Source organism: Eucyclogobius newberryi, unplaced genomic scaffold (genome assembly GCF_026437365.1).
Source record: "Eucyclogobius newberryi isolate DKJ021-1_F unplaced genomic scaffold, fEucNew1.0.hap1 SCAF_10, whole genome shotgun sequence".
NCBI lineage: Eukaryota > Metazoa > Chordata > Actinopteri > Gobiiformes > Gobiidae > Eucyclogobius > Eucyclogobius newberryi.
The window spans coordinates 895,857-910,819 of NW_027315724.1; the positions used below are offsets into that span (position 1 = coordinate 895,857).

The 14,963-nt window shown below is 53.1% G+C and overlaps 1 protein-coding gene across 1 annotated transcript; it reads right to left on the bottom strand.

Moving 5' to 3' along the window:
- Positions 1 to 9,892: 9,892 nt before the first annotated feature.
- LOC140372195 (spartin-like) lies at positions 9,893 to 14,673 on the bottom strand. The gene is made up of 3 exons (XM_072459463.1): positions 14,502 to 14,673; positions 12,502 to 12,592; positions 9,893 to 10,836 (listed from the first exon to the last, which is right to left on the bottom strand). Exons 1-3 carry the CDS (start codon positions 14,671 to 14,673, stop codon positions 10,620 to 10,622), a joined length of 480 nt encoding a protein of 159 aa, XP_072315564.1. The 3' UTR covers positions 9,893 to 10,619.
- Positions 14,674 to 14,963: the final 290 nt, after the last annotated feature.

Consider the following 14,963-nt stretch of genomic DNA (forward strand, 5'->3'; position numbering starts at 1 on the left):
CATGGGGGTCATGGCGGTCATGATGGTCATGGCGGTCATGGCGGTCATGGGGGTCATTGGGGTCATGGCGGTCATGGCGGTCATGGCGGTCATGATGGTCATGGCGGTCATGGCGGTCATGGGGGTCATGGCGGTCATGGCGGTCATGGGGGTCATGGCGGTCATGGGGGTCATGGCGGTCATGGGCGTCATTGGGGTCATGGCGGTCATGGCGGTCATGGGGGTCATGGCGGTCATGGGGGTCATGGCGGTCATGGGGGTCATGGCGGTCATGATGGTCATGGCGGTCATGGCGGTCATGGGGGTCATTGGGGTCATGGCGGTCATGGCGGTCATGACGGTCATGGCGGTCATGGGGGTCATGGCGGTCATGATGGTCATGGCGGTCATGGCGGTCATGGCGGTCAAGGGGGTCATGGCGGTCATGGGGGTCATGGCGGTCATGGCGGTCATGGGGGTCATGGCGGTCATGGCGGTCATGGGGGTCATGGGGGTCATGGCGGTCATGGGGGTCATGGGGGTCATGGCGGTCATGGGGGTCATGGCGGTCATGGCGGTCATGGCGGTCATGGCGGTCATGGCGGTCATAGGGTCATGGCGGTCATGGCGGTCATGGGGGTCATGGCGGTCATGGGGGTCATGGCGGTCATGGGGGTCATGGCGGTCATGGCGGTCATGGGGGTCATGGCGGTCATGGCGGTCATGGGGGTCATGATGGTCATGGCGGTCATGGCGGTCATGGGGGTCATTGGGGTCATGGCGGTCATGGCGGTCATGGGGTCATGGCGGTCATGGGGGTCATGGCGGTCATGGCGGTCATGGCGGTCATGGGGGTCATGGGGGTCATGGCGATCATGGGGGTCATGGCGGTCATGGCGGTCATGGGGGTCATGGCGGTCATGGGGGTCATGGCGGTCATGGCGGTCATGGGGGTCATGGCGGTCATGACGGTCATGGCGGTCATGGCGGTCATGGGGGTCATGGCGGTCATGGCGGTGATGGCGGTCATGGCGGTCATGGGGGTCATGGCGGTCATGGCGGTAATGGCGGTCATGGGGGTCATGGCGGTCATGGGGGTCATGGGGGTCATGGCGGTCATGGCGGTCATGGGCGTCATTGGGGTCATGGCGGTCATGGCGGTCATGGCGGTCATGGGGGTCATTGGGGTCATGGCGGTCATGGGGGTCATTGGGGTCATGGCGGTCATGGCGGTCATGGCGGTCATGACGGTCATGGGGGTCATGGCGGTCATGGCGGTCATGGGGGTCATGGCGGTCATGGGGGTCATGGGGGTCATGGCGGTCATGGGGGTCATGGCGGTCATGGCGGTCATGGGGGTCATGGCGGTCATGGCGGTAAAGGGGGTCATGGCGGTCATGGGGGTCATGGGGGTCATGGGGGTCATGGCGGTCATGGCGGTCAAGGGGGTCATGGGGGTCATGGCGGTCATGGGGGTCATGGCGGTCATGGGGGTCATGGCGGTCATGGGGGTCATGGGGGTCATGGGGGTCATGGCGGTCATGGGGGTCATGGCGGTCATGGCGGTCATGGGGGTCATGGCGGTCATGGGGGTCATGGGGGTCATGGCGGTCATGGGGGTCATGGCGGTCGTGGGGGTCGTGGGGGTCGTGGCGGTCGTGGCGGTCGTGGGGGTCGTGGCGGTCGTGGGGGTCGTGGCGGTCATGGGGGTCATGGCGGTCATGGGGTCATGGCGGTCATGGGGGTCATGGCGGTCATGGGGGTCATGGGGGTCATGGCGGTCATGGCGATCATGGGGGTCATGGCGGTCATGGCGGTCATGGGGGTCATGGCGGTCATGGCGGTCATGGGGGTCATGGCGGTCATGGCGGTCATGGGGGTCATGGCGGTCATGACGGTCATGGGGGTCATGGCAGTCATGGCGGTCATGGGGGTCGTGGCGGTCGTGGCGGTCATGGGGGTCATGGGGGTCGTGGCGGTCATGGCGGTCATGACGGTCATGGCGGTCATGGGGGTCATCGCGGTCATGGGGGTCATGGCGGTCATGGGGGTCATGGCAGTCATGGCGGTCATGGGGGTCATGGCGGTCATGGGGGTCATGGGGGTCATGGCGGTCATGACGGTCATGGGGGTCATGGCGGTCATTGGGGTCATGGCGGTCATGGGGGTGATGGCGGTCATGGCGGTGATGGGGGTCATGGCGGTCATGGCGGTCATGGGGGTCATGGGGGTCATGGCGGTCATGGCGGTCATGGGGGTCATGGGGGTCATGGCGGTCATGGCTGTCATTGGGGTCATGGCGGTCATGGCGGTCATGGGGGTCATGGCGGTCATGGCGGTCATTGGGGTCATGGCGGTCATGGCGGTCATGGCGGTCATGGCGGTCATGGCGGTCATGGGGGTCATGGCGGTCATGGCGGTCATGGCGGTCATGGCGGTCATGATGGTCATGGGGGTCAAGGTGGCCATGGCGGTCATGGGGGTCATGGCGGTCATGGGGGTCATGGCGGTCATGGGGGTCATGGGGGTCATCGCGGTCATGGCGGTCATGGCGGTCATGGGGGTCATGGCGGTCATGGCGGTCATGGGGGTCATGGCGGTCATGGGGGTCATGGCGGTCATGGGGGTCATGGCGGTCATGACGGTCATGGCGGTCATGACGGTCATGGGGTCATGGCGGTCATGGGGGTCATGGCGGTCATAGCGGTCATGGCGGTCATGGCGGTCATGGGGGTCATGGCAGTCATGGCGGTCATGGGGGTCATGGCGGTCATGGGGGTCATGGCGGTCATGGGGGTCATGGCGGTCATGGGGGTCATGGCGGTCATGGCGGTCATGGGGGTCATGGCGGTCATGGGGGTCATGGGGGTCATGGCGGTCATGGGGGTCATGGCGGTCATGGCGGTCATGGGGGTCATGGCGGTCATGGGGGTCATGGCGGTCATGGGGGTCATGGCGGTCATGGGGGTCATGGGGGTCATGGGGGTCATGGCGGTCATGGGGGTCATGGCGGTCATGGGGGTCATGGCGGTCATGGCGGTCATGGGGGTCATGGCGGTCATGGGGGTCATGGCAGTCATGGCGGTCGTGGCGGTCATGGGGGTCGTGGGGGTCGTGGGGGTCATGGGGGTCATGGGGGTCATGGCGGTCGTGGCGGTCATGGGGGTCGTGGCGGTCGTGGGGGTCATGGCGGTCATGGCGGTCATGGGGGTCATGGCGGTCATGGGGGTCATGGGGGTCATGGCGGTCATGGGGGTCATGGCGGTCATGGGGGTCATGGCGGTCATGGGGGTCATGGCGGTCATGGGGGTCATGGCAGTCATGGCGGTCATGGGGGTCATGGCGGTCATGGGGGTCGTGGGGGTCGTGGGGGTCGTGGGGGTCATGGCGGTCATGGGGGTCATGGGGGTCGTGGCGGTCGTGGCGGTCATGGCGGTCATGGGGGTCATGGCGGTCATGGCGGTCATGGGGGTCATGGCGGTCATGGGGGTCATGGCAGTCATGGCGGTCATGGGGGTCATGGGGGTCATGGCGGTCATGGGGGTCGTGGGGGTCATGGCGGTCATGGGGGTCATGGCGGTCGTGGGGGTCGTGGCGGTCATGGGGGTCGTGGGGGTCGTGGGGGTCGTGGGGGTCATGGCGGTCATGGGGGTCATGGGGGTCATGGCGGTCGTGGCGGTCATGGGGGTCGTGGCGGTCGTGGGGGTCGTGGGGGTCATGGCGGTCATGGGGGTCATGGGGGTCATGGCGGTCGTGGCGGTCGTGGGGGTCGTGGCGGTCGTGGGGGTCGTGGCGGTCGTGGGGGTCATGGCGGTCATGGGGGTCGTGGCGGTCGTGGGGGTCGTGGCGGTCGTGGGGGTCATGGCGGTCATGGGGGTCGTGGGGGTCATGGCGGTCATGGCGGTCATGGGGGTCATGGCGGTCATGGGGGTCATGGCAGTCATGGCGGTCATGGGGGTCATGGCGGTCATGGGGGTCGTGGGGGTCGTGGGGGTCATGGCGGTCATGGGGGTCATGGCGGTCGTGGGGGTCGTGGCGGTCATGGGGGTCGTGGGGGTCGTGGGGGTCGTGGGGGTCGTGGGGGTCATGGCGGTCATGGGGGTCATGGGGGTCATGGCGGTCGTGGCGGTCATGGGGGTCGTGGCGGTCGTGGGGGTCGTGGGGGTCATGGCGGTCATGGGGGTCATGGGGGTCATGGCGGTCGTGGCGGTCATGGGGGTCGTGGCGGTCGTGGGGGTCGTGGCGGTCGTGGGGGTCATGGCGGTCATGGGGGTCGTGGCGGTCGTGGGGGTCGTGGCGGTCGTGGGGGTCATGGCGGTCATGGGGGTCGTGGGGGTCGTGGGGGTCGTGGGGGTCATGGCGGTCATGGGGGTCATGGGGGTCATGGCGGTCGTGGGGGTCATGGCGGTCATGGCGGGAGACAGGGCTTTTTTGCCATGGCTGCCAGTCTCCACGCTGACCAAATATGAGCTTCTGCAAACATGGCCACGCCCGTAGGTAAAACCAAACCAAAAGTGCAGCAATTTTCACATCTTATGATCTCCACAGATGATTTTTTCCTGCAGTTTTTGGATTCTCTCTCACAATTTGACATTCTGGAAACGTTGGGCCTGTAAATATGCCATAAAATGTTTAAGGTAGTTTTATTTTGATGCAAACCATTTTTTAGAATTCTTGCCTTTGAGCCTCTTCGGAGGACTTGCCTCGCTCGTTGTAGGTTTTGGGCAGTTGCTGCTCTTCGAGGTTCCCATTTCCTTGTGGGATTCCACCTTGTCTAATATAAAGTTACATTTTCCTGGTTCAAAATTGAGTCTAATTGTGTTTTTTCTGTTCCTTTGTAATGTCCATACAGTCCTTGGTTGTTAGTGCAGTTTGTGTCATTCATTTTTTTACGTAGAAAAAGATTGGGTTGTATCATCTGGACTCTGTTTTTAGAAAAACAAAACTCTCATCCAAGAGTCATTCTCAATCTGTGAATCGAGTCTGGGAACTCAGATATTTATCCTCCTCTGTCTAAGCCAGGAGTATTTTGGTTTCACTTAAACCTTCATGTCTGTTTAAGGACGGATTCTCTTTTTGAACAAAGTTTGTCTCTGTAACTCTTTAGTCTCACTATGTGGCTCTTTAGTCTCACTATGTGGCTCTTTAGTCTCACTATGTGGCTCTTTAGTCTCACTATGTGGCTCTTTAGTCTCACTATGTGGCTCTTTAGTCTCACTATGTGGCTCTTTAGTCTCACTATGTGGCTCTTTAGTCTCACTATGTGGCTCTTTAGTCTCACTATGTGGCTCTTTAGTCTCACTATGTGGCTCTCTTTAGTCTCACTATGTGGCTCTTTAGTCTCACTATGTGGCTCTTTAGTCTCACTATGTGGCTCTTTAGTCTCACTATGTGGCTCTTTAGTCTCACTATGTGGCTCTCTTTAGTCTCACTATGTGGCTCTTTAGTCTCACTATGTGGCTCTTCAGTCTCACTATGTGGCTCTTTAGTCTCACTATGTGGCTCTTTAGTCTCACTATGTGGCTCTTCAGTCTCACTATGTGGCTCTTTAGTCTCACTATGTGGCTCTCTTTAGTCTCACTATGTGGCTCTTCAGTCTCACTATGTGGCTCTTTAGTCTCACTATGTGGCTCTTTAGTCTCACTATGTGGCTCTTTAGTCTCACTATGTGGCTCTCTTTAGTCTCACTATGTGGCTCTTTAGTCTCACTATGTGGCTCTTTAGTCTCACTATGTGGCTCTTTAGTCTCACTATGTGGCTCTTTAGTCTCACTATGTGGCTCTCTTTAGTCTCACTATGTGGCTCTTTAGTCTCACTATGTGGCTCTTCAGTCTCACTATGTGGCTCTCTTTAGTCTCACTATGTGGCTCTTTAGTCTCACTATGTGGCTCTTTAGTCTCACTATGTGGCTCTTTAGTCTCACTATGTGGCTCTCTTTAGTCTCACTATGTGGCTCTTTAGTCTCACTATGTGGCTCTCTTTAGTCTCACTATGTGGCTCTTCAGTCTCACTATGTGGCTCTCTTTAGTCTCACTATGTGGCTCTTTAGTCTCACTATGTGGCTCTTTAGTCTCACTATGTGGCTCTTTAGTGGCTCTTTAGTCTCACTATGTGGCTCTTTAGTGGCTCTTTAGTCTCACTATGTGGCTCTTCAGTCTCACTATGTGGCTCTTCAGTCTCACTATGTGGCTCTTTAGTGGCTCTTTAGTCTCACTATGTGGCTCTTTAGTCTCACTATGTGGCTCTTTAGTGGCTCTTTAGTCTCACTATGTGGCTCTCTGTGGCTCGCCCCGACACGAGACATTCTCATACTTGTAATAATAATAATAATAACTTTTATTTATATAGCGCTTTTCAGTGACCCAAAGACGCTGAAAACGCTTGTAAATGTAAATACTGTAAATAGACCGGATTCAGACTCGTTATAATAACTAATAGTTATTATTTGGACCAAACAACTTTGTGATTAATGAGTTCTTTATCTGGAACTGACAAAGTGTCAATGAGATTCTCTCAGACCAGAAGTGAGCCTATAGTTACCATGCATTTGATATGAATATATATATGAACATATGTATGAATATAATATATTCATACATATATATTCAATATATATGAATATATGAAAGTAAGTTTGGACATGCCACATCTGCATGTCCTGTGCAGCTCGTCACACCCGTGTTGTCCACGCTGTGTCTTACATCCAACTTAAACATCACCAAGAGACAATAGAACAAAAGACAACATTTCAAAGGCTCTCGTCAGTTTTATAGTAACAAAGCCTAAAGTCTGACAGAGCAGAAAGCAGCAGAAAGCAGCAGAAAGCAGCAGAAAGCAGCAGAAAGCAGCAGAAAGCAGCAGAAAGCAGCAGAAAGCAGCAGAAAGCAGCAGTACAAAGGCTGTGCTGCAGTCTAACCTTTCACGTGCGCCTGACGATGCAGATGTGGCTCAAACGATCTCTCTGATCAATCATTCATGTGTCTGGGCGGAAGCATCTCTGTGGCCGGGCTGAGGTTGTGCACATACAGAGAGGAGCGGGGACTGGAGCGGGGGTTGGGTGCTGTGGGTGCTGTGGGTGCTGTGGGTGCTGTGGGTGCTGTGGGTGCTGACAGGCTGGGTGCCCTCCACGTCACTTCCTTCCACACACTGCAGCGATGCTCGAAGTACGGGCCAAAAAAGACTTTATTTTCAGCTCAGAGCTGCTGGTGTGAGCCAGAGTATGAAGCTCAATGCTCTCATATTGAGAGGAGCGTTGTGCCGCAGGCTCCTGTGCAGAGGCCGCACTGGCAGATGACAAACTAAACACACATGTTACAAACTTAAACTGGTAAAGTTTTATGACCAAAGGTTTTGTACCAAATAGAACTGAGCTAAGACTCAAGGTCTGGAGGACAAAAGGTCTGGAGGACAAAAGGTCTGGAGGACAAAAGGTCCTGGTCCAGGTCCAAAAACCTGGACAGGAGCCAGCTCATCGCAGGGTTATATTATTATTAATAATAATAATAATTTGCAAGGCAGTTGGACATGTTGGGAAGGTCCAAGAGGAAGAACTCACACGGCAGAACTCTGCATCAAGTTTGTGTTTTGCTCCTTCTGTGTTTGAATCAGTGAAACTCCAGAGGAAACAACTGAACATCCTCAGTGTGAGCGGAACTAGCATGGCAGAAGGTGCAGAAGGTGCAGAGGGTGCAGAAGGTGCAGAAGGTGCAGAGGGTGCAGAAGGTGCAGAGGGTGCAGAAGGTGCAGAGGGTGCAGAAGGTGCAGAAGGTGCAGAGGGTGCAGAGGGTGCAGAGGGTGCAGAGGGTGCAGAGGGTGCAGAGGGTGCAGAAGGTGTCATGAGAGATTGGAGACGTAGAGGAAGAAGAAAACTGGCCCTTGGAACCTGTAAAAGTCGGTTGTAACAATTTCCCTGGACAATCTTTGTGGAAGGCGCTTGGGCCCTTGTAGTGAGGGGCCCTTGTAGTCTTGTAGTGAGCGGCCCTTGTAGTGAGGGGCCCTTGTAGTCTTGTAGTGAGGGGCCCTTGTAGTGAGAAGCCCTTGTAGTCTTGTAGTGAGGGGTCCTTGTAGTGAGGGGTCCTTGTAGTGAGGGGCCCTTGTAGTCTTGTAGTGAGGGGTCCTTGTAGTGAGGGGCCCTTGTAGTGAGGGGCCCTTGTAGTGAGGGGCCCTTGTAGTCTTGTAGTGAGCGGCCCTTGTAGTGAGGGGCCCTTGTAGTCTTGTAGTGAGGGGCCCTTGTAGTGAGGGGCCCTTGTAGTGAGAAGCCCTTGTAGTGAGAAGCCCTTGTAGTGAGAAGCCCTTGTAGTCTTGTAGTGAGAGGCCCTTGTAGTGAGAGGCCCTTGTAGTGAGAGGCCCTTGTAGTGAGAGGCCCTTGTAGTGAGAGGCCCTTGTAGTGAGGGGCCCAGCACGTACGGTGTTGGGAACATTACTAAACGGGCAGAAGCGGCATCAGGAGAACTCTGGTTTAAGAAGAATGAACAATGGCATAATCCAGCGATGAGAGGGCGGAGTGAAGTGGGAGGAGTGAAGTGGGAGGAGTGAAGAGGGCGGAGTGAAGAGGGCGGAGTGAAGTGGGAGGAGTGAAGTGGGAGGAGTGAAGTGGGCGGAGTGAAGTTGGCGGAGTGAAGTGGGCGGAGTGAAGTGGGCGGAGTGAAGTGGGAGGAGTGAAGAGGGCGGAGTGAAGTGGGAGGAGTGAAGTGGGCGGAGTGAAGTGGGCGGAGTGAAGTGGGAGGAGTGAAGTGGGAGGAGTGAAGAGGGCGGAGTGAAGTGGGAGGAGTGAAGTGGGCGGAGTGAAGTGGGAGGAGTGAAGTGGGCGGAGTGAAGTGGGAGGAGTGAAGTGGGCGGAGTGAAGAGGGCGGAGTGAAGAGGGCGGGGTGAAGTGGGAGGAGTGAAGTGGGCGGAGTGAAGAGGGCGGAGTGAAGTGGGAGGAGTGAAGTGGGCGGAGTGAAGAGGGCGGAGTGAAGAGGGCGGAGTGAAGTGGGAGGAGTGAAGTGGGAGGAGTGAAGAGGGCGGAGTGAAGTGGGAGGAGTGAAGTGGGCGGAGTGAAGTGGGCGGAGTGAAGTGGGCGGAGTGAAGTGGGCGGGGTGAAGTGGGAGGAGTGAAGAGGGCGGAGTGAAGAGGGCGGAGTGAAGTGGGCGGAGTGAAGAGGGCGGAGTGAAGAGGGCGGAGTGAAGTGGGCGGAGTGAAGTGGGAGGAGTGAAGTGGGAGGAGTGAAGTGGGAGGAGTGAAGAGGGCGGAGTGAAGTGGGCGGAGTGAAGAGGGCGGAGTGAAGTGGGCGGAGTGAAGTGGGCGGAGTGAAGAGGGCGGAGTGAAGAGGGCGGAGTGAAGTGGGCGGAGTGAAGTGGGAGGAGTGAAGAGGGCGGAGTGAAGTGGGCGGAGTGAAGTGGGCGGAGTGAAGTGGGCGGAGTGAAGTGGGCGGAGTGAAGTGGGCGGAGTGAAGTGGGCGGAGTGAAGTGGGAGGAGTGAAGTGGGCGGAGTGAAGTGGGCGGAGTGAAGTGGGCGGAGTGAAGTGGGCGGAGTGAAGTGGGCGGAGTGAAGATCTGAGGAGGTGGGTCCAGGACGCTGGTTCCACTGTCAGGGCCCCTGGAGGTGTCCCGGGCTGAGAGACAAACCACCAGAGAAAGGGGCGGGGCCTACCCGGGGACCAATGAAGTCCCAAAGAACCAAACACTGTGTGCCATTGTTTTTAAGCGAGTCACCAACAGGAAGTGTAAGAACCACGTCCTGCCAGAGGGGGCAGCGGCGTCACATGGTGCTCAGACTCTTCATACGATACAGCACTGGCATTAGAACCTTCAGTCGTTTCCAAATCTTTGAATATGAATATTGAATCATCTTAACCATGCAGCTGTTTACTTAAGATTCTGCAAACATCAGATTTATTTCAAAAGAACATGTAATAAATCCAAAAACATAGAACACACAGGGCAGTGAACTCTTGTGTCATTGGTCAGCAGAAGGCACAGGAAGTACTTTAATATATTCTAAAGTTAAAGACGCAGGATTAGGTCCAAACAGAGTTATGAAAATATATTACACTCATGAACTAAACCAGTGCATACTTCGAATACAGGTCCTTCTCACTTTAGATTCAAGTGCCCGTCCTCTCTAGAATATAATCACTGGAAAAATATTTTAAGCAAATATCAGTAAGCATATAAATATAAATGATTTAGCGTTACTATAAATACATAAAGATACTTCAATGTAGCAAGTTGCATTCAGCCAATAGGATCCAGTCACATGAATGTCACTGTAGTAAATATATTCACTTTGGTGTATTTGTCCCAGTAATGACAGATATGACCCATAAACCATCTGGAATCTGAGCGGTCAATCCTACTGAGGAGACATCTGGACTCCACTTAAAGGATGTTAAAGGTGCAGAAGGAGGAGGCTGTTCATTTAAAAGGTGCACAATGTAACCTCCACTCGTCTCTACGGCGACGCCATCGCTTTGCCTGGAACGTTCCAAACACGGCATTAACCTTCTCTTCAACGCAGAGAAAACACCTGATGAAAGAAATGAGACGGATGTTTCAAGCCAGTGCGGAACATTCCAGTCAAAGCCAGAACGTTTCCAGAGGCAGTTTAGGATGTTGTGATGGTTAAGGCAGCGAGAGCGTTCCGACCGGGCACTGGGGGCACTAGTGTCCAGCTTTGTCCACTCGTTTCCTTCCCTTGCCGTTACTCTCGGGCGTGTCCTGCAGCTTGTAGTCGTCCAGAATGGCCTTGGCCGTTTGTTTGCCAGTCTTCTTCACCACGGCCTTGATGCCCAGGTTGTCGATGTTGAAGGCAGTGATTCCCACGTTGATGGCCGAGTTGACCGCCTGGTCCGTGGCTTGACCGGCTGCTGCTCCGTACCTTTGGTCAGGTTCCATCGCAGCAGAAGCAGGAGAGAAGGAGGATTTAAAGATGTGATTAATACGGAGGGAAAGAAAGTGTCTAAAGACGCCATGCAGAGGACTGAAACATGCAGAAGTGACCACAAGGACTGACCACAAGGACTGACCACAAGGACTGACCACAAGGACTGACCACAAGGACTGACCACAAGGACTGACCACAAGGACTGACCACAAGGACTGACGGGTCATCAGTCCACTTTGTGCCAATAGTGTGAGGAAATGAGTTTGTATTTGTTCTAAAAGTGGGAAATATGGCTGAAGAAGATTGAACGATCTGATCAGAATTAAATGTGTCTTTTTCCACCAGCTTCAGTTTGAACACGTGTGTGACAAAAGTGCAGAGGAAGTGAATTATGAGCACAGGCAGAACATGCATCATGTAAAGAATCAGGGAGAAGGACACGTGAGGTCATTGGGTCATTGGGTCATTGGGCGGGGCAGACAGGACATTTTGAAGGCCTCTAAATCTGCAAAGTCAAAAAGACGAGGTTAAATACAGATGTGACTCTTGAGTTGGAGGTCGACGTGTAAAAGACTTTATTATTGTTTTTTCAACCATTTTCAGAATTTTCTACAAGAAGAAATAATTCAAATGCACGAGAAAAACCACATGAAGCGACAGAATCTGGTCTTAAACATGAGCGTGCAGAGTCTGGAAGTATTCAGAGTATTCACAGTATCAGGCCGAGTATTCAGAGTATTCACAGTATCAGGTCGAGTATTCAGAGTATTCAGAGTATCGGGCCGAGTATTCAGAGTATTCAGAGTATCGGGCTGAGTATTCAGAGTATCGGGCCGAGTATTCAGAGTATTCAGAGTATCGGGCCGAGTATTCAGAGTATTCAGAGTATCGGGCCGAGTATTCAGAGTATTCAGAGTATCGGGCCGAGTATTCAGAGTATCGGGCCGAGTATTCAGAGTATTCAGAGTATCGGGCTGAGTATTCAGAGTATCGGGCCGAGTATTCAGAGTATTCAGAGTATCGGGCCGAGTATTCAGAGTATTCAGAGTATCGGGCCGAGTATTCAGAGTATCGGGCCGAGTATTCAGAGTATCGGGCCGAGTATTGAGAGTATTCAGAGTATCGGGCCGAGTATTCAGAGTATTCAGAGTATCGGGCCGAGTATTCAGAGTATCGGGCCGAGTATTGAGAGTATTCAGAGTATCGGGCCGAGTATTCAGAGTATTCAGAGTATCGGGCTGAGTATTCAGAGTATCAGGTCGAGTATTCAGAGTATTCAGAGTATCGGGCCGAGTATTCAGAGTATTCAGAGTATCGGGCCGAGTATTCAGAGTATCGGGCCGAGTATTCAGAGTATTCAGAGTATCGGGCCGAGTATTCAGAGTATCGGGCCGAGTATTGAGAGTATTCAGAGTATCGGGCCGAGTATTCAGAGTATTCAGAGTATCGGGCCGAGTATTCAGAGTATCGGGCCGAGTATTGAGAGTATTCAGAGTATCGGGCCGAGTATTCAGAGTATCGGGCCGAGTATTGAGAGTATTCAGAGTATCGGTGGTGAAGTGAGTATTTCAGGTTTCACAAACATGGATGAGGCTGAAATAATCACAAACACTTCTCCAGTTTCCCATGTGCTCATGTTAAAGAGACGGCAGAACTCACTTGTGCTTCACAGTGGAGACGGTTTCCGTGGCGACGCTGGTGGCGATGTTCTTGGCTGCCACTTCCAGTCCAGTCCACATGGTGGCAAAGCCTGCAGTGGACACACCCGTGTGGGTCAGACACGCCCGCTTTTACACACATTTTACAACTCTCACTTTTATAGCTGTTCAATTTCTATTTGAAGACACGAAAAAAGTGCATTGTGGGTAAGACGAGCGCTGGGTGAATTCACACGGCCGGATGTTGGTGTTTGAAGCAAAAGAGAAATCTGATGATCGGGAGCGGCACAGAACTGAATCTGGACTAGACTTTAAACAAACAGGACTGATCCAGATCCATGTCCCACGCGCGCCTGCCACGCCCGCCTGCCACGCCCTTCAGCACTCACAGATGGGCACAGACGCTGTAATTCGGGTGCAGCAGGAGCTCAGAGTTTGGGACGAGGCGGACAAACACTCCGAGGTAAAACTACCGGATGTTCTGGACTATAAGTCACACCTTTTTTCATAGTTGTGACGACAGCTTGGTCCTGACCTTTGTGGTGGTTGCTGGGTGCCGGGGCATCCAGGCATAACGCGCTTCAGTGTCCAGATCGCCCTGATAGCCACACTTTGATTGACATCTTGATTATATAAACATTATATAAACAAAGCATAAGAAAAGGTGGAAAACGGATGAACGGCACAAGTGAAGAATGCTGGGAAATGTAGAGGATCGCCAAAAACCGTGTGACCTCCCGTATCCAATCAGCCAGCACCCAAACACCTGTGCATTAATATACACTGTTCCTCCACACTGCCCCCTGGAGGCTATTAAATAAAGATCAGCTACTTCGGAAACACAACCTCCAGTGTGACCCAAATGAACCCCAAAGCACAGGGACAAAATGGCTCCTACAATAGTTTTGGCCTGAGTGCGACTTATACTCCAGTGCGACTTATACTCCAGTGCGACTTATACTCCAGTGCGACTTATACTCCAGTGCGACTTATACTCCAGTGCGACTTATACTCCAGTGCGACTTATACTCCAGTGCGACTTATACTCCAGTGCGACTTATACTCCAGTGCGACTTATACTCCAGTGTGACTTATACTCCAGTGCGACTTATACTCCAGTGCGACTTATACTCCAGTGTGACTTATACTACTGCATATAACCTGTATCATAAAATCTGCAACGCTGCTTTTGTTAGTTTGCTTTGCTTCTTTACTCTGTAGATCTCATATTATAATGTTTTTTAATATGGTTTTGGCATCAAAATGTTTCATTCTCATGAAAACTATGTTTTTGAAATGCCTATTTTATAAAAAGGAACGTCTCGATACTTTCATGTGTGTTTGTTTTTCACAGTAGAAAGTGTGAAGTGTGGTTCATGTGACGATGTTTGTGGCAGTGAGAGTTAAACAAACAAAAACACAAACATGTGTGAGGCACATGCAGTGTTTAGATGTTCAAATCCAACCCGACCCGAGTCCTTCACGTACTGACCTGAGCCCGAGCTGAGCCCGAGCTAGAACGCTTCAGTTCAATTCATGATGATTCATGATTAGATTTATCACAATTCTCTCACAATGATTAAAATAATAAAAATTGGCACCTCAGTACTGGAACTTTGGTGACAAAAACTGACAAATAATGAATTAAGCCTTTGTCTAAACGACACAACTGTGGCTTTAATGAGAGAAAATGTGGGAGTCTAAGTTAACTTCAGAAGAAGGCTGTTCACCACTGTTAGAGAAGAAGGCCATGCCAACTGACCAATGCAGATCTCGTCAGATCTCGTCAGCTAAGCAGGAATGGGCCTGGTCACTGCAGGACTGCCAGGTGCCACAGGGGGCGCTAGTACATACTGCCCTGAGATGAGCCCACGGCTACAAGCTCAGATCGTTCACTGACCCAACCAGATCAACAAATCAATACAAGTGTAGATGGAAACCAGATGAACAGGTGAGTTGCTATAACTAATTCTTCAAAGTGAAGAAATAAAGTGCATTTACCCTGAACTCCACTGGCTGCGACCACCATGGCCCCGTCGATGTTGGAGCGTCCATCTTTGTCCTTCTTCATGGACTCTGGGATGAGCTTTCCTCCATGTTTCTTCACATGTGGAGCCAGCTCTCTGCCCACGAAGCCAGTGACCGTGCACACACCGTCCACTGCAACACACATATACACACATATACACACTCATTACACACACCGTCCACTGCAACACACATATACACACATATACACACTCATTACACACACCGTCCACTGCAACACACATATACACACTCATTACACACACCGTCCACTGCAACACACATATACACACATATACACACTCATTACACACACCGTCCACTGCAACACACATATACACACTCATTACACACACCGTCCACTGCAACACACATATACACACTCATTACACACACCGTCCACTGCAACACACATATACACACTCATTACACACA

Bases quoted from the DNA above. Each gene is read 5' to 3' on its own strand.
- LOC140372195 (XM_072459463.1), bottom strand. From the start codon at position 14,673: ATGTGTGTTGCAGTGGACGGTGTGTGCACGGTCACTGGCTTCGTGGGC. The intron at 12,593-14,501 runs GTAAATGCACTT...TGTCCACTGCAG, and splicing joins CGCAGCCAGTGGAGTTCAGG to GCTTTGCCACCATGTGGACT. The intron at 10,837-12,501 runs GTGAGTTCTGCC...ACCTGACCAAAG, and splicing joins GTCTCCACTGTGAAGCACAA to GTACGGAGCAGCAGCCGGTC.